The sequence below is a fragment of the Pelophylax lessonae genome, assembly GCF_965119305.1.
Source record: "Pelophylax lessonae genome assembly, chromosome: 1".
In the NCBI taxonomy this organism is placed as follows: domain Eukaryota; kingdom Metazoa; phylum Chordata; class Amphibia; order Anura; family Ranidae; genus Pelophylax; species Pelophylax lessonae.
The window spans coordinates 663,361,372-663,388,489 of record NC_138768.1 but is presented as its reverse complement, the minus strand read 5'-3'; the positions used below and the strand labels follow the sequence as shown (position 1 = coordinate 663,388,489).

General features: G+C 41.4%; 1 protein-coding gene across 2 annotated transcripts in view; it reads left to right on the top strand.

Annotated features, from left to right (window-relative positions):
- The window catches only part of TTC29 (tetratricopeptide repeat domain 29), a 421,410-nt gene that overhangs the window by 75,963 nt on the left and 318,329 nt on the right, over positions 1–27,118 (top strand). Inside the window, exons 1-2 of one of the 2 annotated variants that reach the window (XM_082264157.1) lie at positions 21,345–21,469; positions 21,556–21,779. In XM_082264157.1, coding sequence (XP_082120283.1) covers positions 21,593–21,779 — 187 coding nt within the window. In that variant the 5' untranslated portion in view covers positions 21,345–21,469; positions 21,556–21,592. Of the gene's footprint in view, positions 1–21,344; positions 21,470–21,555; positions 21,780–27,118 lie in introns of those variants that run through there. The other variant, XM_082264156.1, reaches the window with a different exon arrangement.

Sequence of the window (27,118 nt, the reverse complement as noted above, 5' to 3'; positions counted from 1 at the left end):
TTTGAGGTTTTCTTTTACTTTAACCTTAAATGATAATGGTAAACAGGACAAATAGAGAGGATGAATCTCCTTAACCACTTGCCGACTGCCTAACGCCGATCTACGCCGGCAGTCAGCCCCTCACAGGCAAAGTGACGTAGGGCTACGTCACTAGCTTGTGAGGGTCTAGGGAGCGAGCGCGCACCCCCGGAGGTGCTCCCTCGTGGTCACGGACCCCCCCGCGCGTGTGACCGGCGGACCCGATGTCCGCCGGTCACTCGGCGATCGGCGGGGGAGAGGGAGAAAGTCAGGCGGCTTGTGTAAACAAGCCACCTGTCATTCTCCTCGGTGTAAAAACACTGATCACACGGATCTACTATGTAGATCCGTTGATCAGTGTCCTTACAGCTCAAGCCACAGCCAATCACAGTAGAAAGCACGCCCCCTTCACTACCAGGGTATTTTTACAGTAACAGTGCATATGTATAGCACTGATTACTGTAGAAATGTCACTAGTAACCCCAAAAGTGTCAAAAATGTCAGTCAAGGGTCCGATCTGTCCGCCCCAATGTCGCAGTACCGCAAAAAAAACGCAGATCGCCGCCATTACGCGTTAAAAAAAACAACAAAAATGACAAAAATCTTTCCCTTTGTTAGTAAACGCGATAACTTTTGCGCAAACCAATCAAAATACGCTTTTTGCGATTTTTTTTACCAAACATAGGTAGCATAAAACAAATTGGCCGAAAATGTTAAAAAATTTTGATTTTTACATTTTTTTTGGGGGGAATTTCATATAAAAAAATGTGAAAAATATTGCTATTTTTGCAAAATTGACGCTCTTTTTTTGTTTATAGCGCGTGATCAAAAAATCGCACAGGTAATCAAATACCACCAAAAGAAAGCTCTGTTTGTGGGAAAAAAAGGACGCCAAATTTGTTTAGGTACAGCGTTGCACGACCGCGCAATTGTCCGTTAAAGTCACACAGTGCTGAATCGCAAAATACCCCCTGGTCGGAATGGGGGTAAAATCTTCCGAGGCTTAAGTGGTTAACGGGGGGGGGGGGCTCAGACAGCAATAAAAACTGACAAGTGTTCTAATTCCTCTTCATTCTATCCAAAATTGGAAAAAAAGTTATCAAATGAATGATGTCATAACAGCACCATAGCATTTCCAGATCAAACAGAGAGTAAGATGGCGGCTTCCTTATCTGTAGGATAGGAGTGTTTAGTTCCGGTTTAGAGAAAACTCCAGCTTTGTCCTGCTTAATAGAACAGGAGATCTATCTTCTATAGAGCATGACAGAGGTAAAAATGGCAGCGCATAGGCAAGGAGGGTATGTACTGAAGTGCTAGCTGCTCTGAGTGCAGGGACATTTTAATCACAAATGTGCTTTTGCGTAGGGTAATTTTTCTATAGTTTTGAACTCCTGTCATGTTTTGTTTAACAGGGTAAATAATATAATTTAGAGCTAGTCTAGAGTTTGCCAACATACTGTATATAGGTTTATAATTCTTTCTGTTTACAAGAAAGATGTAGTAGTCCTGATTTACTAAAGTAAGAAGTGAAGTAAAGTTAACACAAAAATGTGGTTCTGAGCAGTGCAATTTAATAAAATTGAGGCTCTCTTGCTCAAGAAAGTAAATACTAACCACTTCTGCTGCTCACACAGCCAAACACCAGTCTTTTGTAAAGAAACTGTCACATTTAGAATTCATGTTGGCGGCCATTTTTTAGAAATGCTTCTTTAACTATTCAAACACAAGCATGCGTTGTAATGTCAACCACAGAGCTTGACAAGAAAAGGCTGCATTTGACCTGATTTGCCTGCAGTTTAGACACACCATACTAGGGCATGCTTCGTCAAAAGAAAAGCAAAGCAAGTCAAAGCTATCCGATCCGATCCTGTCCGTGAAATCCGGACAGATGGAAACCCTATTTTCGATCTATCTGGAGGATCGGTTCGGATTAGATTGGATGAAAATGGACAGGCAGTCTGTTTTCATCCGATCTCCCATAGAGGAGAGCGGGACTCTGACAGCTCTGTCTCTGCAAAGTAAGCGGAGACGGAGCTGTCATCTGTCTGCCCAACAGGGTTTGGCAGATCGATCCCCGCTGAGCAAAACTGAATCCCCTGGGCGCACTGCTCATGTGAAAGGGGCCTAAGGCTGCCCATACATACATTATCCATTTCTCTTATCCAATTTTCCTTTAGATTTACCAAAAGCATATAATATGATGTCAAATCTAAACACTTTCAATGTGTATGCAGTCAGACAGGTCCTTGCACTACATAGTTGAAGGTAAATCTAAATAAAATTGAATAGGAAAATTGTATAGTGTATGGCCAGCCTAATTTCTGGGATTGTTGGATTTCTTGTCCCCTTACATTATCAGTGGTTACTCCCGCCATCTCCCACAATCTCCAAGATTACTACTGGACACAGTAGGGACATAGGAGTCAATAGGAGGAAACGCAGAACACAGCAAGGAACCATAATTTTCGACAGTCCCAGAAGTGTTTTTCTTAGGAGGATCCAAAACAGGCAAAAAGGCTTTTCCAAAATTTTACTAAATGTCTGTTAGTGATAAAAAGCTTGTAGTTCTTTAAATATTAGATTTGAGGAAAAGAACTGATTTATTATACTTCTCTGAGAAAATTAGTTGGATGTATAATGAAAGGTTCTGCTGCTTATGTAAAGTGCAATACACGAGAAAGCCTTTTCTTTTTTCTACTAAATGAAAAAAAATTTACTCCAGAATGTTAGGGTATTTTTTTTTTCCCAAAAAAGTTTTTATTTAGAATGTTAGGGTATTTTAGCCAGCTAACATCTGCATTTTTTCAGGTATTAAAATTCTATTTAGAATGCTTTTACTCTTTACATCAAGCACATTTATTGTTCTTTAAACCCCAAAATAAAAATGTAATATTTTGCAGCATACCAATTCTTACAGTGGACCTTTCCCCTTCACCAAAAATCTTATTTAACATGCAGTGTCCTGATATAAAATAATCCAAATCAATTCCTGAATTAGTGAGGCACTGGTGATGTAACCATGACCTCACAGATGCATCCTGGGAAGTTCCTGTCACATGTTCCAGGAGGCAGACCCAGAGTTCTGGTAGGAGTGCCAGGAAGTAAAAGGAAATGGATTCATTGCCCTTAGTGAACTTTTAATTTTTGGGTTTATTACTCCTTTAGGCAACTTGTAGAGACCTTTAGGATGCCCACAAACATCAGAAGACTGTTGCTCAGTCTCATCAGTTTTGCATAACTGTTAATATCATGTTGAGTGCCTGGACCACAAATATCAGGTGACAGGTGTCTTAGCACTAGAAGAGGGTGGGTTTAATTTTGACTTGGGCCTCATGTTTATCCTAGATCTAGGATTGCTGAAGCATGATTCTAATTGATATATTTAGTGAGCACGTAGATTCAAATTGATATATTCCATTGAGATTGAATTGCATTCCTTTGATATCTGTGTTTGCTTTTACAATTAACTGCTACAGTACATTTAGACGGCCGAAGGAAGCATTGTATTAATAGGCCAGTAATCTCTGAGCTGTCACTTGGAATGGGTCAGCCAACACTTAGGATGTAAATGCTCAAACATTATACTTGATCAATGAGCTCATTCAGTTTTCCCTAGTTGTTTTTAGTATTAAATATGCCCAGCTTTTCCTTCAATATTTACTCTTAATCCTGGGCAGTCTCCCACAGTAACTTATTTCTACTATTAGATATTTTCATTTTTCCTAATTGAATGATATCTAGGGCACTACAAAAGCACTGTTCAGTCCAGGTGGAGGAAAAAATTGGCTGATTTTCAGCCTTATGCCCCTTTTACAAAAGCAGACAGATCGGGTCTATCTGACCGGACCCCACATTGTCCTCTATGGAGCGGTGGGTGACGTGTCCATTTACACCCACCGACATCCAATCCACTAAAAACAGACAGATGGGGATCCATTCCCCATCTATCTAGCAGATCAGATTACAGTCAGGTGTAAATGGACAGGTCCGTTTGCATCTGACTGTCTACAGAGAAGAGTGAGCAGTAGGGATGATCGAACGGTTCGGGTCGACCATCGGTTCGACCCGAACATTGGCTGTTCAAGGTTTTTGCTGAAAAAGTTCGGAATTCGACAACCAGAACCGACCAAAATGCAATGGGACAGGAAATGGGCTTTAAAAGCCTGTGATTGGACCAGAACCATCAGTAAAAGCCAATTGAGGGGGCAGGAGAATGCTAGGAATGTGATTGGAGTGACTAGGGGATCCAGAGGCCAATCATTAGTGAATACGCCCCCCAGTATATAAGATAGCCCCCGCCAAATTCCTAGCATTGTAATACAGGGACGTGGAAGAGAGTGGAAGCAGTTCTGTTACTTCTGCTTCAAAGTGTCATTTAGCAATTATTAGTGTGAGGAAAGGGATATCTAATGTAGTTAGGGTACTATTTTCCACTATAGTTAGATTTAATAATCTAGTTTCTGTAGGGAAAGTGTTAAGTGTAAGGGGACCGTAGTGTAGTGTAGGGTTAACTGACTCTGACTGCTATGGCAGGGTGACAAAACCCTTCCATGTCAGGGTGACCGCTATAGAGAAAAGATCGTTTCTCTTAGGTCACTTATAGAACAGGGATATAGCTTCGCCCCTGTCACCCTGCTTTTTGCTGCAGGCGTTTATAGGGCTTTTTTGAGGACATGTTTGGAGTCAGGCATGACATCTGAACTTCTGTGTAGGGGTATATATACATACACCCATGTATGTATATATACACATACAAATATATAGGTGTGAAAGTAGCAGAAACCTATGCTTGCGCTAATGAAATAATTAACACCCATATGGCTTCTCTGCTATCACACCTATATGTGTGTATGTGTATAAATACATATAAGTGTGTGTGTATATATACCCCTATACAGAATTTCAGATGTTTTGCCTGCCTCCAAAGACCCCAAAAAAATGCCCAAAAAAATGCCTGCTGCAAAAACACACCTGGGCGTTTTTGTAGCTGGTGTTTTTTTGGGCATTTTTTGGGCATCTTTGGAGGCAGGCATAACATCTGTACTTCTGTGTAGGAGTATATATACACACACACATGTATGTATATATACACATACACATATATAGGTGTGAAAATAGCAGAAACCTATGCTTGCGCTAATGAAATAATTAACACCCATATGGCTTCTCTGCTATAACACCTATATGTGTGTATGTGTGTAAATACATATAAGTGTGTGTGTATATATACCCCTATACAGAATTTCAGATGTTTTGCCTGCCTCCAAAGACCCCAAAAAAAATGCCTGCGCCAAAAAACACACCTGGGCGTTTTTGTAGCTGGCGTTTTTTTGGGCATTTTTTGGGCGTCTTTGGAGGCAGGCATAACATCTGTACTTCTGTGTAGGGGTATATATACACACACACATGTATGTATATATACACATACACATATATAGGTGTGAAAATAGCAGAAACCTATGCTTGCGCTAATGAAATAATTAACACCCATATGGCTTCTCTGCTATAACACCTATATGTGTGTATGTGTATAAATACATATAAGCGTGTGTGCATATATACCCCTATACAGAAGTTCAGATGTTTTGCCTGCCTCCAAAGACCCCAAAAAATGCCCAAAAAAATGCCTGCAAAAACACACCTGGGCGTTTTTGTAGCTGACTGACGAGAAAAAAGCATTTAGCACGGTTGCTTTTTCAGTGTCCTCTGTAACCATCCTGCCATCATTGTTAATTATGTGTGCAATATGCTCTGCCCTTGTTTTTTTGCTGTTGATATATTTAAAGAATTTCTTTGGGGTTTTTTTTACTATCCTCTACTATTTGTCTCTCAAAGTTGATTTTAGCCATCTTGATTTCGTGTTTACTTTTCTTATTTGCCTCCTTGTATTGCTCGAAAGCCGATACTGTGCCCTCTGATTTATATTTCCTGAAGGCCAATTTTTTTCCCCTAATACGTTTTTTAACGCTACGGTTTAGCCAGCCAGGTTTGGCTTTGTCTCTTCTAAATTTATTTCCCATAGGAATGCACTGCAAGATTTGCTTAATATGTTCCTAAAGCATTCCCATTTTTCCTCTGTGGTCAGTGATCCCAAGGTTTGGTCCCAGTTTACCCTTTCCATCAATGAGTACAATTTTGGAAAGTTTGCCCTTCTGAAGTTTAGGGTTCTTATGTTCCCCACTTGCCTTGTTATATTGTTATTTACACTAAAAGTGATCATCCTGTGATCGCTAGAGCCCAGGTAGTCCTGGACTCCTACCTCCGAGATTAGGTCTGGGTCATTAGTGATCAATAGATCCAGGACTGCGTTTTCTCTAGTCGGAGAGTCCACCAACTGTGACATGTAATTATCCTGTAAGGTTTCCGTGAATAGACGGGACTTCTGTGAGTTTGTAGTCCCCTCTTCCCAGTCAATGTCGGGATAATTGAAGTCCCCAATATGATGACTGATCCCAGTTTTGCCACTTTACCCAGTAGTGCTAAAAATTCCAGCTCTACCTCCTCCCCTTGTTTAGGTGGCCTATAGCAAACCCCCACAATTACTTTTCCCTTTTCTCCTTCCCTATGGAGTTCTACCCACACAGATTCTAAATCCATGCTTATTCCTTCCGTAATGTCACTCCTCTCTATCACCTTTACATTGTTCTTGACATAGAGACATACCCCTCTCCCTCTTTTTCCTACCCTGTCCTTCCGGTACACCGAATACCCTTGGATATTGGCTAGCCAATCATGTGAGGGGTCGAACCAAGTCTCCGTTATTCCCACAAGGTCTATGTCATCCTCATGTACTAACATTTCCAACATCCATTTTATTAGCTAGGCTCCTGGCATTAGCATATACCCCTCTTAGTTTTATGGAAGTTAAACGTGATTGGTGGTTATGTTTATTCCTGTATGGTCTGAGGTTTTCCCGCACAGACCTGCCAATTGACGTTATGGACCTACTGTCGCTGCTGACCCTACAACTGCCTTCAGTCCTTTGCTCCCTCCTGACTGACTCTACTTCTGAGCCCCCCCCCCCTCCGTCTCCTAGTTTAAAAGCCCCTCCAACTTGGTGGCCATCTTTCTCCCCAAAAGAGCTGTACCGTCCCCATTAAGGTGCAGCCCATCCTTACTAAAAAGCCGGTAGCCGACTAAGAAGTCAGCCCAGTTCTCCAGGAACCCAAACCCCTCCTTCATACACCAATTCCTCAGCCACTTGTTAAGTTCCCTAATCTCATTCTGCCTCTCTTGTATGGCTCGAGGTACAGGCAGTATTTCAGAGAAAACCACCTTGGAGGTCCTATTCCTCAATCTTTTACCTAAGTCCCTGAAATCGTTCTTCAGGATCCTCCACCTTCCTTTTACTTGGTCATTAATGCCCACATGCACCATGACCGCTGGGTCATCCCCAGCCACGCACAATAATCTGTCTGCCAGATCCGCGATGTGCCGAACTCAGGCGCCCGGTAAACAACATACTGTTCGGCTACCGAGATCTTTTTGACAGATTGCCCTCTCTGTCCTCTTGATAATTGAGTCCCCAACTACCACAACCTGTCTAACCTTTCCTGAATCATGGCCCCCCTTCTTCCTGGAGCCACCCCTCCCCTGGCAGCTGGGGGAGGGCACCTGCTCCAGCTCTGCCACCCCTGAGCTGACATCCTCAACCTGCAACGTGGCAAATTTGTTAGGGTGTGCCAACTCAGGACTGGCCTCCCTGACACTCATCCCTCTACTCTTCCTAACGGTCACCCAACTGTGTACCACTGATGCCTGCGTCTCCTCCACTCCTTCCTCCTCTATGCTGGCCCCTGCCAGTGCCTGATGGGTAATGTCCAAGCTCCTTTCCAGGTTGTTGATGCTACGCAGTGTTGCCACTGTGTTTTCTAGATTCAGGATCTGGTCTTCCAGAGCAACAAGTCGCTCACATCTTGCACAGCAGTATTCGCCCTCGATTGGTTCATCAAGGAACTCATACATGGCGCAAGAAGTGCACTGAGTGGCATCCGCAATCCTGTCGGACATTATTACCCACTACTCTATGGGGATAATGTACACTACCTCTATCTCCCCTGGTACTAAACCTGGGGTACTCACCAGTCGCTAATATACTCACCAGTCACTAAGATACTCACCGGTCGCAGAGATACTCACCAGTCGCACAGATACTCACCTGTTGCAAAGATACTCACCGGTCGCAAAGATACTCACCGGTCGCAAGGATACTCACCAGTCGCCAGGATACTGCAAAGATCATATTGGTATCCAAATCCTTACATATATGGTGCATAAAAAGATACAATCATAAATGACAGTGTGCAAAAAATATAAATGAATATCCAAAATAAATCGTGCTAATACGAACAAATGATAAAAATATCTTAAACAATCGTGTAAATCGATGCTCATGATGTCCCAATCTGCACATGTATGGTGCAAGTGAAGATATAATCATAAATGACAATGTGCAAAAAGTTCAAATAAATATCCAAAATAGATCGTGCTGAACCAATAATCCTATGTGTAGCAAGAAGTCTTCCAATATGATATAAACCTTGATGGTCAAATTATAATAACTGTAAGAACAAATCTTCTTCTCATTCAACTAAAGATGGGTGTGCAATGGCCGCTTACCTCAAAACACATCAAAAAACGTGTGTGTAATCCCCGAGCTCTTTGGCACTGTTCAAGACTGGCTGGATGGTGGGATCCTTGAAGGTCCCTTGAGAAAGTCACGTGCGTAGTGACGCAACGCGTCGGGAGGAGCCGGGTGCTGTCACTTCCGTGTTCATGGCCGTAACCGGAAGTCAAGTATTGTACTGCTCTTGCAGTGTTTGCTCATATTTTATCTTCTACATGTAAGTGCATTACCATTTTTTTATCTAATAAACTGGAAGTTATTGCACCATGAGCGTTTCTTTATCATCCTTATGAGGCTTGATTAGTGCACTTGATGCACTTCTATACAGCAGAGGATCTACATACTATTTGTCTCTCAAAGTTGATTTTAGCCATCTTGATTTCGTGTTTACTTTTCTTATTTGCCTCCTTGTATTGCTCGAAAGCCGATACTGTGCCCTCTGATTTATATTTCCTGAAGGCCAATTTTTTTCCCCTAATACGTTTTTTAACGCTACGGTTTAGCCAGCCAGGTTTGGCTTTGTCTCTTCTAAATTTATTTCCCATAGGAATGCACTGCAAGATTTGCTTAATATGTTCCTAAAGCATTCCCATTTTTCCTCTGTGGTCAGTGATCCCAAGGTTTGGTCCCAGTTTACCCTTTCCATCAATGAGTACAATTTTGGAAAGTTTGCCCTTCTGAAGTTTAGGGTTCTTATGTTCCCCACTTGCCTTGTTATATTGTTATTTACACTAAAAGTGATCATCCTGTGATCGCTAGAGCCCAGGTAGTCCTGGACTCCTACCTCCGAGATTAGGTCTGGGTCATTAGTGATCAATAGATCCAGGACTGCGTTTTCTCTAGTCGGAGAGTCCACCAACTGTGACATGTAATTATCCTGTAAGGTTTCCGTGAATAGACGGGACTTCTGTGAGTTTGTAGTCCCCTCTTCCCAGTCAATGTCGGGATAATTGAAGTCCCCAATATGATGACTGATCCCAGTTTTGCCACTTTACCCAGTAGTGCTAAAAATTCCAGCTCTACCTCCTCCCCTTGTTTAGGTGGCCTATAGCAAACCCCCACAATTACTTTTCCCTTTTCTCCTTCCCTATGGAGTTCTACCCACACAGATTCTAAATCCATGCTTATTCCTTCCGTAATGTCACTCCTCTCTATCACCTTTACATTGTTCTTGACATAGAGACATACCCCTCTCCCTCTTTTTCCTACCCTGTCCTTCCGGTATGGTGCATAAAAAGATACAATCATAAATGACAGTGTGCAAAAAATATAAATGAATATCCAAAATAAATCGTGCTAATACGAACAAATGATAAAAATATCTTAAACAATCGTGTAAATCGATGCTCACGATGTCCCAATCTGCACATGTATGGTGCAAGTGAAGATATAATCATAAATGACAATGTGCAAAAAGTTCAAATAAATATCCAAAATAGATCGTGCTGAACCAATAATCCTATGTGTAGCAAGAAGTCTTCCAATATGATATAAACCTTGATGGTCAAATTATAATAACTGTAAGAACAAATCTTCTTCTCATTCAACTAAAGATGGGTGTGCAATGGCCGCTTACCTCAAAACACACCAAAAAACGTGTGTGTAATCCCCGAGCTCTTTGGCACTGTTCAAGACTGGCTGGATGGTGGGATCCTTGAAGGTCCCTTGAGAAAGTCACGTGCGTAGTGACGCAACGCGTCGGGAGGAGCCGGGTGCTGTCACTTCCGTGTTCATGGCCGTAACCGGAAGTCAAGTATTGTACTGCTCTTGCAGTGTTTGCTCATATTTTATCTTCTACATGTAAGTGCATTACCATTTTTTTATCTAATAAACTGGAAGTTATTGCACCATGAGCGTTTCTTTATCATCCTTATGAGGCTTGATTAGTGCACTTGATGCACTTCTATACAGCAGAGGATCTACATGTGGCCAGGTAACAGAGGACATCAGTGACCGCTGGCTTCAAGGATCCCACCAGCCATCCAGTCTGCAACAGTGCCAAAGAGCTTGGGGATTGCACACACGCGTTTTTTGGTGTGTTTTGAGGTAAGCGGCCACTGCACACCCATCTTTAGTTGAATGAGAAGAAGATTTGTTCTTGCAGTTATTATAATTTGACCATCAAGGTTTATATCATATTGGAAGACTTCTTGCTACACATAGGATTATTGGTTCAGCACGATCTATTTTGGATATTTATTTGAACTTTTTGCACATTGTCATTTATGATTATATCTTCACTTGCACCATACATGTGCAGATTGGGACATCGTGAGGATCGATTTACACGATTGTTTGAGATATTTTTATCATTTGTTCGTATTAGCATGATTTATTTTGGATATTCATTTATATTTTTTGCACACTGTCATTTATTATTGTATCTTTTTATGCACCATATATGTAAGGATTTGGATACGGATATGATCTTTGCAGTATCATTGTTTCACTATTGTTCAGATTCAGCACGATTTATGTGAAGATTTCTTCACCACTTTATTTATTTGAATTAGCGCCGATCTTGCTCACTATACCTTTTAGAAATTACCTTTCCAGGGCAGCTGACATTTTTTTTCATATTGGCTTAGGGTGCTGCCGCCACCGTTCGGGGTAAGGGAACCCTGCAGTGAAGCCTTTTGGCTTCACAGCTGGTTCCCTACTGCACATGCATGTAGCGCACTGCACCTTCTAATTGGCCTGGCGGTGGAGGAAGAAGGAGGGGGGGCGAACTTCAGAGGGACAGTGCCGCAGCGTTGTCTCCCGGAAGTGGAGAAGGGTACCTGTCAAAAACAAGTACCTGTTCCCCCCCTCCTCCCTGAAAGGTGCCAAATGTGGCACCGGGGGGGGGGGGGAGCATATAAGCTGAAGTTCCACTTTTGGGTGGAACTCTACTTTTAATCTAAATGTGATATTGTCTGCTCTCCCTCTCTCCCTGGTATGCAGAATGAATTTATTAAAAATTATCTTTCTCCCTAAATTTACGTATGTGTTTAGGCAGTCCCCAGTTTGGATTCCTTTAAGAATTTTGCACATGGTCTCTATCCTTATCTACTTCCTGTGGGAAGAAAGGCCTCCCGACTAGCTCTTCCCATTGATGAATCCTGCCCATCTTGTATTTCTACTATTTGCCCTCTCTTATGGTTACTCGACACTAGTCGTTCCTGAAAACCCTGCCCTAGACTTGGAGACTTGGGGTCCTGCTCCTCCTTAGTCTGTACCTTACCTATGAAAACAATTGTTAGGGCCTGGATGGCCATTCTTAAGTTGTCTCCTACTCGTTAACCCTGGTTTCCAAATACCCTCTTTTTTTGGACAATCCCAATTTGCCTCACTTTCTGGCATCCTTGACCCTTCAAAGGAATGAGAGACACTGCACACCACTAGCTCAACAGATGGAGAGGAATGAGAACGGCCTTATCCTGGAACTCCACCTAAGCCACACTCCGCTGATGCATTTTGCCCTACCCACACTCTATGACTAAGCCATGGTGGGCGGGGCAAAAGGCATCAGAGGAGCATAGCTTAGGAGAAGGGGGAGGCCATTCACATTCCTCTCCACCTATCCTGGTGAGCTAGTGGTGTGCGGTGTCTTTCATACCTTTATGCTTTATTGCTTTCTGGATCAAGCACAAGACAGCCTGCACCCTTAGACTGCTGTGGATAAGCGAGTGCAGGCCAGTCAAGTTCTTTCACCCCAAACTTGCTCATCCATGTCTTTATGGATTGTGCTTTATGCACTGGTCCAAATCACTTGGTGGAGGGGGGATTATGGTGGGGGGTTGTTTTTCAGAGGTTGAGCTTGGCCCCTAGTTCCAGTGAAGGGAACTCTTAAGGCGTCAGCATACCAAGACATCTTGGACAATTTCATGCTCCCAAGTTTGTGGAAACAGTTTGGGGATGGTCCCTTCCTTTTCCAACATGACTGCGCACCAGTGCACAAATCAAGGTCCATAAAGACATGTATGAGCGAGTTTGGGGTGGAGGAACTTGACTGGCCTGCACAGAACCCTGTCCTCAACCCGATAGAACACCTTTGGGATGAATTAGAGCGGAGACTGCGAGCCAGACTCTCTCATCCAACATCACTGCCTGACCTCACAAATGCACTTCTGGAACAATGACATTCCCCTAGAGCAGTGATGGCGAACCTTGGTACCCCAGATGTTTTGGAACTACATTTCCCATGATGCTCATGCACTCTGCAGTGAGTTGACCATCATGGATGGCAAATGTAGTTCCAAAAGATCTGAGATGCCAAGGTTCACCATCACTGCCCTAGACGCACTCCTAAATCTTGTGTACAGCCTTCCCAGAAGAGTTTTAGCTTTTATAGCTGCAAAGTATGGGCCAAATCAATATTGAACCCTATCAATATTGAAAGTTCATGTGCTTGTAAAGGCAGATGTCCAAATACTTTTGGTATTATAGTGTATGTCTCCAAATTTAACTGTTTGACATTTTAGCAAAGAATTCCTATGCAAAATATATTGGTGTAAAGGTTATTAATTACAGTATGTTCTTGCCTGAGAAGTTTGTTTGGAAAATGTATATACGAAATGATGGGTATTGACTAGTTGCACATACATTAGGGGAAAGATATATGGATATACATGAGTGGCTAGTAAATGTGCAGTAGTGTGAAATATGAAAATGTTGAGAAACACTGCCATAGCAGACTACTATGACACAGGGCTTCAATCATTCACTCTAATATCATTTTTCTAAAGAGTTCAAGTGACTCTGTGTCATAGCAAAGTCTTTTCTTTTGTCCTTTGTCTTTTTTTCATGTGTTGGTGTGAACAAGGTTTTCTCCAGGCCATTACTTAGGAGGCTCCTAGGTTGCAAAGGAGTACATTTTTTTTGTCTGCTTTGATACAAAAAATAACTGCCGGCAACAAATCATTAGTAGTGCTGTCAGGGGAATCTGCAGGTGCTTGGAAGGCATCTCTCTTGTTCTCTTAGGGAATTAGAGCAGGGACTTTAGCGCTTTTAAGTGTGCCACATTACAGCACAATATAAGTGCATCTTCAGTTGAATACTACACTACGCCTATGCCTAATCTCATTTTAAGGTGAGGTTTCCTTGATATCTGTAGGAACATATTAGCAAAGGCAGCATCTCAATTGGATAGGTGGAGTAAAATCTTGAAATTACTAATCTCTTTATTACAAAACAAGTAGTTTGCCCTATAATGTTAATGCCCATACAGCTGTTTCCCCTATTTATTTAAATGAAAGTGGTGCAGTGTTTCACTACGATGCAAGAAATTGTTTAAACAAGGACATCTATGGAACTCAAAGCACTGTGTTTAATACCTTAGTAAAGTAAAAAGTTATGGACAGTAGGCCAATACTAATTTTAGTATTGTAAGTGCCTAACAATAGTGAAGAGGTTGACCTTAAAACAGTAGATTGCTGACAAATTAACCATTGACAATACAGAACTAAAATTTTTCTTCCATTTATTAGTACATAGATTAGCTTATTTCTAGCCACTACATACATGGAGCATGTTTTAGGTAACAACCCTATTTACAGTACAATTTTAAAGAGACATTGGGGGTTATTTACTAAAGCTGGAGAGTGCAAAATCAGTCTCACTTCTGCATAGAATCCCATAAGCTTCCAGGTTTTATTGCCAAAGCTTTATTGAACAAACTGAGGTTAGAAGCTGATTGGTTTCTCTGCAGAAGTGAGACTGATTTTGCACTCTCCAGCTTTGGTAAATAAACCCCATTGATCGTAGTTTTTAATTGGTATGAAGGACCTCCTCTAGACCAGTGGTTCTCAATTCCGGTCCTCGGGACCCACCAACAGGCCAGGTTTGCAAGATAACTAAATTACATCACAGGTGATCTCATTTGCTGCTCAGTGATTGTGGTATTCTAGTCTGCATCCCCCAAGGTAATACTTAAAATCTGGCCTGTTAGTGGGTCCCGAGGACCGGAATTGAGAACCACTGCTCTAGACCATAAATTCTTCATTACCTTTACCTGTATTGTGTGTGTATGTGATCTGAAACAGCTCTGTTTTAAACCACACAACATTCTTTGTTATATTAGAAAACAGCAGCTGGGATAGAAGGCTAAGTTGAGATTTTATGTATTGGAGTTTTAGAAGTACAGAATTATGGATAACATAATATTACCTGTACTGTAAAATCTGTAGAAAAAACATATTGTTTTTTTTTCTGTAGACATTTTGAAAATGAAATACTTTTTGGTTTATATAAGAAATATGAAGATTTACCAAAGGTTGTCCAAAGATTTAGTGATTATTGAAACTGTTGCAGAAATGGACTGTTTCTGCACACTTAGATTACTTTTTATTAGAGCTGCATGATTAATTGTTAAAAAATCATGATCTCTATTCAACCCCCCCACACAATTTTAATCCAGCATTTCCTTGATCCATGTTATTGGTGCCAACCAGTTCCCTGCTCACAGCAGTCAGCAGTAAAAAAAAAAAAAAAAACAACCGGCAATGTTTATCAACAACATTACTCAGCTAAAAGAGAGATAAAAAGAAACATTGTATCTTTCAGTTCATTTACAGATCAATCAGGGATGGACTTCAGTCTGCAAATGAGGTCAGTTTAACCACTTAAAGACTAAGCCTTTTTCTGAAACTTGTTGCTTACAAGATAAAATCTGTATTTTTTGCTAGAAAATTACTTAGAACCTCCTAACATCATATATATATATATATATATATATATATATATATATATATATATATATAAATATCTTTTTAGCAGAGACCCTAGAAAATAAAATGGCAGTCGTTGTAATATTTTTTGTCACACTGTGTTTGTGCAGCAGCCTTTCGAACGCAATAAAAAGAAAAAAAGAAACAGTAAAGTTAGCCCAATTTTTTGTATATTGTGAAAGATAATGTTACACCAAGAATCATGGTCTTTATTCTAAGCAATAAAATCATGATTCTTATTTTATCCAGAATCGTGCAGCTCTACTTTTTATTATTATAATTTTTTTTTTTTTTTAAATTGGCAGATTTTAGATCGAATATAAGTAAAGACAAGGCAGATTGTTACAGTCGCTCCACCAAATTTCACCGCCTCTCTTGTTGACCGATATTTGCGCAAATGACCACACGCTCCCACTAAAAAAATTAAACATTATTTTAGTACTACCAATCTTTTTTTTGAGGCTTCAAGTATATGTATAGTAAAATAAAAACCAAAAAGTGCAGCGCTGAAATCAGTATACAATTATATAGCTGAAAAGCTCATATAAAGAAAACAAAACAAAAACAAAACAAAACAGGAGAGGGGATAATGTCCAAATGAATAGTCCCAATATTAAGTGCAGAGATGTGAATCCACGTGCAAAATAACTTTCTTCCAGTGACACCAGGGAAAAGTGTAGGAAGGGGACACCCTTGTGCTCAGGTATAACAAGCAGCTTACCGAAATTCCGTGGCTGCTCAATTTAATGAGACAGCCTCTCCCAGCTAGTAGTAAACCAGTAGGTCAACCGATATCAAGCTCAGGTGCTTCGAAAGACTCCAAAAGCCGTTTCCGGTGTGTTGTTAAACCGATCACATTAATATGTGGCACACTTGGAACTTCTCATATACTCCATTGAACGTAAAGCCATATGTAGAAAGAAACAGAGGCCCATAGCGTAATCCCGTAAACCAATAGGTAAATTTATTAAAAAAACTACTTACAATTTAAAAGACAAAAACAGGCATGTAGTATGTGCCGGTCATGGATCTAACCGCGGCGTCCCGCAAGTCTCCAGATCAGCATATGGATAAACAGCCGGCTTCGTTGGGGGGCGTGTGGACGTTTATGTCTGGGATCGCCTAACCAGGGCGATCCCAGACATAAACGTCCACACGCCCCCCAACGAAGCCGGCTGTTTATCCATATGCTGATCTGGAGACTTGCGGGACGCCGCGGTTAGATCCATGACCGGCACATACTACATGCCTGTTTTTGTCTTTTAAATTGTAAGTAGTTTTTTTAATAAATTTACCTATTGGTTTACGGGATTACGCTATGGGCCTCTGTTTCTTTCTACATATGGCTTTACGTTCAATGGAGTATATGAGAAGTTCCAAGTGTGCCACATATTAATGTGATCGGTTTAACAACACACCGGAAACGGCTTTCGGCTTTTGGAGTCTTTCGAAGCACCTGAGCTTGATATCGGTTGACCTACTGGTTTACTACTAGCTGGGAGAGGCTGTCTCATTAAATTGAGCAGCCACGGAATTTCGGTAAGCTGCTTGTTATACCTGAGCACAAGGGTGTCCCCTTCCTACACTTTTCCCTGGTGTCACTGGAAGAAAGTTATTTTGCACGTGGATTCACATCTCTGCACTTAATATTGGGACTATTCATTTGGACATTATCCCCTCTCCTGTTTTGTTTTGTTTTTGTTTTGTTTTCTTTATATGAGCTTTTCAGCTATATAATTGTATACTGATTTCAGCGCTGCACTTTTTGGTTTTTATTGTATTTTTTGAATCACTGTTAGTTGATTTTGTGCCAGCTGCTCACTATTGTTCTCAATCATTTGGTTTTCTGTCACATCTAGCGCGGAAATTTCTCTTCTATTTATATTACATAAGTATATGTATAGGCAATTTTTCTTAATGAAAATAATTTAAAAAAATGAATTAATGCCCACAGGAGTCGTTTTTTTCTGCCGGGAGTACACCCCTGACATTTTTGTAAATATTTTAATATATCTTTTCATGTGACAACACTGAAGAAATGACATTTTGCTACAATGTAAAGTAATGTACAGCTTTTATAACAGTGTAAATTTGCTGTCCCCTCAAAATAACACAACACACAGCCGTTAATGTCTAAACCGCTGGCAACAAAAGTGAGTACACCCCTAAGTCAAAATGTCCAAAATGGGCCCAATTAGCCATTTTCCCTCCCCGGTGTCATGTGCCTTGTGAGTGTTACAAAGTTGCAGGTATGAATGGGGAGCAGGTGTGTTAAATTTGGTGTTATCGCTCTCATTCTCTCATACTGGTGACTGGAATTTTAACATGACACCTCATGGCAAAGAACTCTCTGAGGATCAAAAAAAAAAAATTGTTGCTCTATATAAAGATGGCCCAGGTTACAAGAAGATTGCCAAGACCCTGAAACTGAGCTGCAGTATGGTGGCCAAGACCATACAGCGATTTAACAGGACAGGTTCCATTCAGAACAGGCCTTGCCATGGTCAACCAAAGAAGTTAAGTGCATGTGCTCAGCTTCATATCCCAAGGTTGTCTTTGGGAAATAGACGTACAAAGGCAGATAGGCAGCTAGGGGGCGCGCACGCTCTGCTGGTGGCACGCTCCCGCCCCCGATCGCCAGTGGGGAAGCCGATGCGGGTGTCAGGCGGCTCCGATTGCCGCCTGACACCCGCGATCACTCCCCGCTGAGAGAGAAGGACGGTCGGCTGTTGTAAACACAGCCGACCGTCCTTCTCCCTGCAATGATCACAGAGCTCATGTGATCCTGCATGTCTCTGTGATCATTTCACAAGTCCAACCCCCATACAGTTAGAATCGTCATAGGTCCAGGGTGGGTAGGAGACGGCGAGACCCTAACCAAGCTGCGGCGGGGGTAAGGAAGATGGAGCAGCTGACTCCCCTTCCCAGAAGCAGTTGGTGCCCCACAATGATGACCCCAACCCAGCAGAAGAACTGGCAACAGAGCACAGTGTGGTTGGCCTCTGCCCTCAACATACAAAAGATGGAGTTCCTGTGATAGTGGATGGGACTGCAGTCTTCACATTTATATCCCAGGGATGCTAGACAGTCGGCCCAGATCCCCAACAGCCTGATGAAGTGAGCCCCACCACCCTGTCTTCTCTCCAGCGGCTGAAAGGACTCCCGGGAGAAGGGCCAGTCCAAGCCTATCCACAGAGGTGAGTATCTTCTATGAGAGAGGCAGAGGTTGGCTGGGTCAGTAACGCTGTTTTCTGGACAATTTGGTTTAGGTACTGGGTGGGTGCAGGCATTGGGAGGGCCCGTGGAACACAGCCTATCTTAGAGAGGTTGGAAAGTTCCTCTCTCAGCCTACTAGGCTCCTCTTATGTCTAAGTCACCCTGTGTCTATTAGGGGCACAGGGTGCCCAAGAAGCCCAGTCTGGCCTGCCCAAACCAGACTTTAACAGACTGATCGGCTATGAGAGCTCCATGCGCCTTGCCAAGACAAACTTACAAACTATTGAAACTTTATCAAGGAAGCTGCCAGGATGGATTGACTCTTTGGGACTTGTTACCCGACTAGCTCAGGCACAGATCGATTGGAGGTCTGGTACCTGGTTTGTCTATCTTTGGGGGGAAGATATGTGACAGTATTCACCGTCACTGGAAGTTAAAAACAGATAATAATTAATAATTAAACATAATTAATGGTTTGAATTGCTTCAGATGGGACACTCATATTTGTCAGCAATATCTCCATAGAGAAATATGAAGATTTATTCCCATTGCCATGAAATCTGTAATTCCTAAATAATGTGTGTATTACATATCCCTCAATGTCAGACAGGTTTTGTTTGTGGATTGGGATAATGTGTATTCCAGCTTCAGTGTGAGAGAGACACACAGACTGTCACTGGCAGCCTTGCCCTATTGTTTGTGTATTGGGAGGGAATGTGGATTGGGCCGTCCCGTTGTCTAATGTTAATGACCTCACATTGTTCTGTCCAGATGGCTAGATAATTAGTTTAGGTTAGGGGGGAGGGATTGTGTACACTGTATGGGAATGACTGAGTGTAAAACCCTGTTTCTATTGGATAATGAATGTCACGTCCAGTTGTCAACAAGGTCCACCTGGGCGGTAACCTTGTGGTGGAAAACTGTACTCCCTTGGATAATTACTAAGCTCTTGTAAGAGCTTGTGTAAGAGCTTGTTCTGCTGCACTCTCTGGGGGAAGAGAGGTTCACCCACGGGAACCTGGAGCCTTGTCGTAGGTCCAGGGTGGGTAGGAGACGGTGAGACCCTAACCAAGCTGCAGCGGTTTGTGGGGTCTGATGTGTTTAAGGTGTCTGGTGGAGTGCTTGGAGCCCTCGGGAAGCACTAGGAGCATCCGTCAACGGAGGTGCCCAGTCGGGGGAGCTGGTTGATCCATTAGAATAACTTTTAAAGGGTGCCTCGAGATTGTCCATAATTTTTAAAGGGTGCCTCAAGATTGTCTATAGCTTTTAAAGGGGGCCTTCAGATTGTCCATAATTTTTAAAGGGTGCCTCGAGATTGTCCATCATTTTTAAAGGTTGCCTCGAGATTGTCCCTAATTTTTAAAAGGGTGCCTCAAGATTGTCTATAACTTTTAAAGGGTGCCTTGAGGTTATCTATAATTTTTAAAGGGTGCCTTGAGATTGTCCATCATTTTTAACCACTTAAGCCCCGGAGGATTTGGCTGCTAAATGACCAGGGGGTATTTTGCGATTCGGCACTGCATGATTTTAACGGACAATTGCGCGGTCGTGCGACACTGTACCTAAACGAATTTGACGTCCTTTTTTTCCCACAAACAGAGCTTTCTTTTGGTGGTATTTGATCACCTGTGCGATTTTTTGATCACGCGCTATAAACAAAAAAAGAGCGTCAATTTTGCAAAAATAACAATATTTTTCACATTTTTTTTATATGAAATTCCCCAAAAAAAATGTAAAAATCAAAATTTTTTAACATTTTCGGCCAATTTGTTTTATGCTACCTATGTTTGACATTTTTGACACTTTTGGGGTTACCAGTGACATTTCTACAGTAATCAGTGCTATACATATGCACTGTTACTGTAAAAATACACTGGTAGTGAAGGGGTTGACTTTATTTGAGAGGGAGGGGCTGTGTGTGTCCCTAGGGGCGTGATTCTTACTGTGATTGACTGTCTGTTGAGCTGTAGGGACACTGATCAACGGTTCTACATTGTAAAACTGTGTGATCAGTGTTTTTACACCGAGGAGAATGACAGGCAGCTTGTTTACACAAGCCGCCTGACTTTCTCCCTCTCCCCCGACATCGGGTCCGCCGGTCACACACGCGGGGGGGTCCGTGACCGCGCCTCCACGGGAGCGCGCCTCCGCGGGCACGCGCTTGCTCCCCAGAGCCTCACAGGCTAGCGACGTAGACCTACGCCGCTCTGCCTGTGAGGGGCTGACTGCCGCAGTAAATATACTGTGAGCAGTCGGCAAGCGGTTAAAGGGTGCCTCGAGATTGTCTATAATTTTTAAAGGGTGCCTCGAGATTGACTATAATTTTTAAAGGGTGCCTCGAGATTGTCCATAATTTTTGAAGGGTTCCTCGATATTATCTATAATTTTTAAAGGGTGCCTCGAGATTGTCTATAATTTTTAAAGGGTGCCTCGAGATTGTCTATAATTTTTAAAGGGTGCTTTGAGATCGTCCATAATTTTAACGGGTGCCTTAAGATTGTCCATAATTTTTAATGGGTGCCTTGACTAAAAAAAGGTTGTGAAACACCGATCTAGCGGGTGTACATAGGAATCAATACACTTTGTAAACAGTTATTTTAATGCATTTTGAGCGGAGATGAGAAATGTTTTGTTGACATGCAGTGGCCTGTTGGAGTCACCAGAGCTTTATACAGGCATGTCCTGGAGTACTAATAGAAGGCCAGGATAACAATAGTGTACGTCTGTCATGGTGCGTTGTTCTGTGAGGTGTCAGTATAGCTCTTTCACTGTGTTATAAGCAGCCTGCAAACAGCAGGCTAATGACAGATGTATAACAAGACACTTGATTACAGCACATGTATTCTGCACAGCGAGACGTGGAACATTAGGGACATTGTTAAAATGAAATTAACAGTAAAAGGTAATGTGATGCATGTTTCTAACTACATTGGCTATTGTAATTATGAAGCTATTGAATTATTTGTTTCCTTCTTTTTCACTATGCAGCTATCAAAATTCGTTCAAGCACAGCATCTGCATAGAAATGCTACGCCAAGGCTATCACAAGTCTTTCTCAGAACTCTTTGCTCTGATCCAGAAGTGGAATGCCTTAAGGGATGCTGGAGGGCCTGGGTCAGCCATATGGCAACAAAAACCCTTGGAGGAGCAGCATGAGAAACTGGATCAACTTCAGCACTTCCTGACCAGGGCTGAGGCAGCCCAACGAGCAGGTAAAAGAGGGAATTCTGGGAAACAGAGCAGCAGGAGCTGAAGCAACGAGAGCCTCAGGCGAGGATTCGAAATTGTTTCATCTTTGAGTTTGAAGCATTACTACAGTTTAGCACATATCAGCTTTACTCTTATCAGGCGTATAGCAAGATAAGTAGTAGATCATAAACTATAGTTAAAAAGGAGAGGCTGGCATCAAACTGTGCGCTTTCTAATCCTTTAAAAGAAGAATCAAGGAGAGTAAGGGGTGCGTGGATTTTAACATCTCTTAGGGGAATATTTTTGTTTTATATGCACGAGAGGTCTGCTGGGAAGCTTATGTATGCATAGCATTGAGGCAGTGTCATTTTTTTGTTCTGGCAACACCGCTGCATTAAGCAATATTGCAGCGCCATCGCTTACTTCCAATATACACAGTGCCACGGTAATGAAATAAAATCCAGGTGAAGCAATAAGCGGCTCCACCAAATGAAATGCTGTTCTTTTTGTTACTTTTCTTTTTCTTAGAGATTAAATATTAAAATATGTATTTGTTGAGCGTGACGTGGGTGTATTTCATGTAATAGAGTTATGCAAACCCATAATTTAATATGGTTTAGTATAGTATTAACTTGAATGTAGCCAGCCTGAATTATTGCTTTAAACATTTAGACAAACTACATTGTACAGTTTAGAACATCTATGTATACATAGAGGCTTTAAGCACCTGTCTTTTGGTAGTAGATATGATACTAAAGATGATGATAGGAAAATATACACTGACTGTTTTACCATTTTGTTTTTATTTTTTTTTTATTTTTTTTGTTTATTGCATTTTTCGAACTGTAAGTCCCACCACTCACTGTACATACCTGTAAGTGAGTCCTCATTTTTATAAATTCATCACAGTGACTGTTTAAAGGATTTAGGTTGTGGGAAAAGAAAAGTTCCTGAAAAGTAAAAATTTTGATGGACACTTAAAAGCAAGAAAACAGACAAATAATGAAACAAGATAGAAGACAATAAAGCAAAAATGGTGATTAACCACTTCAGCTATGGAAGGTTTTACCCCCTTAATGACCAGCCCATTTTTTGCGATTCTGCACTGCGTTACTTTAACAAAACATTGCGCGGTCATGTGACGCTGTACCCAAATACAATTGATGTCCTTTTTCCCCCACAAATAAAGCTTTCTTTTGGTGGTATTTGATCACCTGTGTGGTTTTTGATTTTTGCGCTATAAACAAAAAAAGAGCGACAATTTTTAAAAAAAAAACACCATATTTTTTACTTTCTGCTATAAAACATTCCCAATAAAAAAATTTAAAAAATCACATTTTTTCTATCAATTTAAACCAATTTGTATTGTGCTACAAATTTATGGTAAAGAAAAATCCCAAAAAGCGTATTTTAATTGGTTTAATAGCGTTTACAAATGACGGGATAGATTTTTGGAATTTTAATTTATTTTATTTGTTTTTATTAGTAATGGCGGCGATCAACGTTTTTTAGCGGGACTGCGACATTGCGGCGGACAGATCAGGCCCCTAACTGACATTTTTGACATTTTCTGGGGACCAGTGACATTAATACAGTAATCAGTGCTAAATATTATGCACTGTTACTGTATAAATGACACTGGCAGGGAAGGGGTTAACACTGGGAGTGTTCAAAGGGGTTAATGTATGCCTAACTGTGCTTACTAGCCGTGTATGGGAATGGTTCTGTGACAGGCACAGAGAGATCGGGGTTTCAGTTTAGCTGAAACTCCTGATCTCTCCCTACCTGTCTCACAGAAGACTCGCCTGCTTTGTTTACATAAGCAGGCGGGTCTTCTGTCAGTTTATCTGACAATCGTGGGAGGAAGGCGGCGATCGCTGCCGCTCCTCCCACGGCCCGCTTCCTGCTGTGTCTAAACATAGCTGGGACGCGGCTCTGGCAGCTCGCGTGCTCCGCCGAAACCCCGTGCACGAAATCACCTAGTACTACGTGATTTTGCGCAGCCGAGCCGCCCTGCTGTAGTAATACTACAGTGGGTGGTCAACAAGAGGTTAAAAAAAACAAAAAGCTAAAGATTAGCACTACTGAACTATTTTACATGGTTGTTCACGGGAGATTGGAATTCTATTAAATCTTCTTAAAGGGAAATAATAAAACTTGATTATACAAAGAAAAAAAAATAATCTTATTAATCATCTCTGGCATTACAAGAAAACTAATATTACAGTAAAGGGAACCCAGCATGATAGGATAAGCAATATCACAGTACTTTTCTCTTGAAATCCCATGGGGGAAGAAGGAGCAATAGAGGAACTGCACTAGCCAGTGCCGGGACAAGACCATCCAGCGCCCAGGGCAAAGATGCCAAACTGCACCCCCCTTCCCTTATGAATAGGCTCAGGGTGCCCCCCTCCTTGCAGTAAACGATTGCGCCCAGAGCAGCCACCCCTCCTGCCCACCCCTTGTCCCAGCCCTATACTACATGCTGATTATTTTACTGATTGGGTTGGAAATTTTGTAGACCTATGCTTTTTATGGGGATAAGGACACCATCAGAAGCAACTCCTAAATAATGAGTATGCATGGTCCAAATGACTGTCACTAACATCTGTATATTCCTGTGAGTAGTTGGTACTCTGTTTTGATATAAATGAGTATACAGTTTACTGCATGGACCCAAATGCACCCAAAGTATAGTTCACTGCTGGGTTATGACTGTGTATAGACTTTTCTGCTTTAATTTATAGACTTGAGGCCTGTATAAGCCAAATATAGTTTGTGGCAGTGTTCTGTACATGTGCTTCATGACAAAGTTTGGATTTGTGTTTGGGGTACATTCATAGGATTTATTTTTTTGTTGGGGGGGGGGGTCAGGGGGCTGTTATATTATATGCATGTATTTTTCATTACATGAAATAAGGTGAATTTTAGAGGGACATAGTACCATTTTTATAGTTTAGAGATAGATGTTTTGGGTTTGAATATTCAGTATGCATATATACCTGGTCTATGATAGAATTCATTTTTTTAGGTGCTTCTAAACTTTGTTTACTGAAGACAGAATGATGGGTTTGTATTTTGTAGGTCCAATTTTTTCAGGTTCTAAGTATTTTCTAGATTTGGGCCATTGCAACAAGATAGGGCAATGAATAGGCTGGAGGAGTTTGGGGGAAATAATAACTATGCATTCTGGAACATTTCAATGAAATGTTGGAGGCACAATTCCTAGTGTGTGTTCTTTTGCCTATTTGATAAAATAAAAAAATAATTTTTGAGATGTCATAATTAGCTTTAAAGTGGCTGTAAACTCCATTCATGAAATTTGACCTGGGGACACATACCTGTAGTGTTTACTTATCTCTCTCCAAAGCCCTAAGTCCCATGTCTTTCTGCTGCTCTGTTCCTCTGTTATCAGCATGATAACTTGTGACAAGTTTTCTGACACAGGAGGTAAAAATAGCTTGAAACTTGTGTTGTGGTAGGTGCATAGAGATAGATTAGGAGAGATCTTGTCTATTTACAGCACAGCTCTGCATGTTTCTTCCTTCCTCTGCTTATGTGGAAGAGGAGGTGTGTCTTTCCTCCTATCAGCTGTCAAACAGTGTATGCCAAGACTCCACACCCAGCACTGGAACAGGAAGAAAAGATTCTAACACAATGATCACTTTCTAAACCGTGTAGAAAGCTGAAGACAGCAGATATTAAAAAAAAAAAACTTATGTAGGGAGATTTGTTTTATCTTTGTGTTTCATCTGAGGCTGTTCACTTCACTGGGTATATGTGAGGGTTTACATTCACTTTAATTCTAATGTTTTTGATCAGCTATACAATGTCCTAATCATAGTAATCATTTACTAACATGTAAGAGTAACCTTGATGTTACATTCTCTGACATCCCCCCCCCCCCCCAAACATTTCCAATGTCTGGGGAAATAAACAACAATGACTGCGGGTCAGAGGAAAGGAGTGTCATTTCACTTTAAACAGGTTGGATTTACCAGAAATTGGGGAAAATAATAACCTGATTTTTCTCTGCTGCAGTTAAGTAAAACTTTTATACCTTGTTTCTCCCTTAGTCTGTAACTGGAAACTAAAGGAGAAGCAACAAACTGATTAGCTCATCTTTCTGTCACTCTGATCTCTCCTATCATCATGTCTCTCTATAGCACATATACCAAACACGAACCTCCCCTTGGGGTTGGGACTTTATAGGCAATATCCAAGTAAACTGTAATTTCTTAAAAATCCATATTTATTTGTATCAAACAATTAAAAACTGTACATACACATATGTGTAGAGGAGCCATATACAAAATCAAAATAAAATATGTAACATCAATACAATGATTGAATCGTTATACAGGTTAGCGTTGCACTGGCCCAACGCATTTCAAAGCTTGAGTAGCTTCTTCTTCAGGGATATAAGCCATACGCTAGTCTACTAGTATGTAAATATACAAATCAGCACATGTATATAGTCATTTTCAAAAATTTGTCAAAATTGTGTTTGTTACAGAGAGAACTTACATGCTATTGCATTGATAAAAGGTTCCACATTCACATATACATATACATATACATTGTTAAAACCCATATCTCATACCATCTGCTGATCAAGCCCACATCATGTGTCTTGATAGCACATCACTGCAGCACAACTGATTCTCTTCTTGTGCTTCTTCTCTCTCCCGTCTGAAGCCTGCTGTACAGGGACTGCAAGAAGGCGACACCATGTCAAACGTAGATACTTACTGTGCTTGTATAAAAAATGTAATGTACATTTATAAATGCACAGTTTGTGTCCTTTATATGTGCACGAAGTTCAGCCTAAAGTAGAGGTTCAGGCTAAAACTGAAATGTATAAATCTACTGGCATCCACATTCCAAGACTAACCTATCTAGCCCTGTAAAGAAATCGCTATACATACCTGATCTGAAGCCGTTCCGGTCTGGTCAAACGCTGAGCTGTCAGTTGTGGCCTCTCTGTGTGGGAGTGTGCAGAAGAGTCTGCTGGCAGCAGAAGCCCCATAGTAAGTCTATGGGTGACGTCACTTACCAGGCATTTCCCAGCCAATGTCGGCTGTCTCCTTCACGGACCTGATTGGCTTCAGAAAAGGTATGTATAGCGATTTTTGCTTTACAGGGTTAGATAGGTTAGTCTTGGATTGTGGATGCCAGTAGATTTAGACATTTCAGTTTTAGCCTTAGTCTTAGTTTGTGGATGCAAGTAGACTTAGGGTCCTTTCACATGGGCGATCCGATTAGTTTTTCAGGCGGACCTAATCGCATGCTCCATGCATCCCTATGGGGCAGCGGATGTCAGTGGTAACATGTCCGCTGACACCTGCTGCTCTCTGATCCG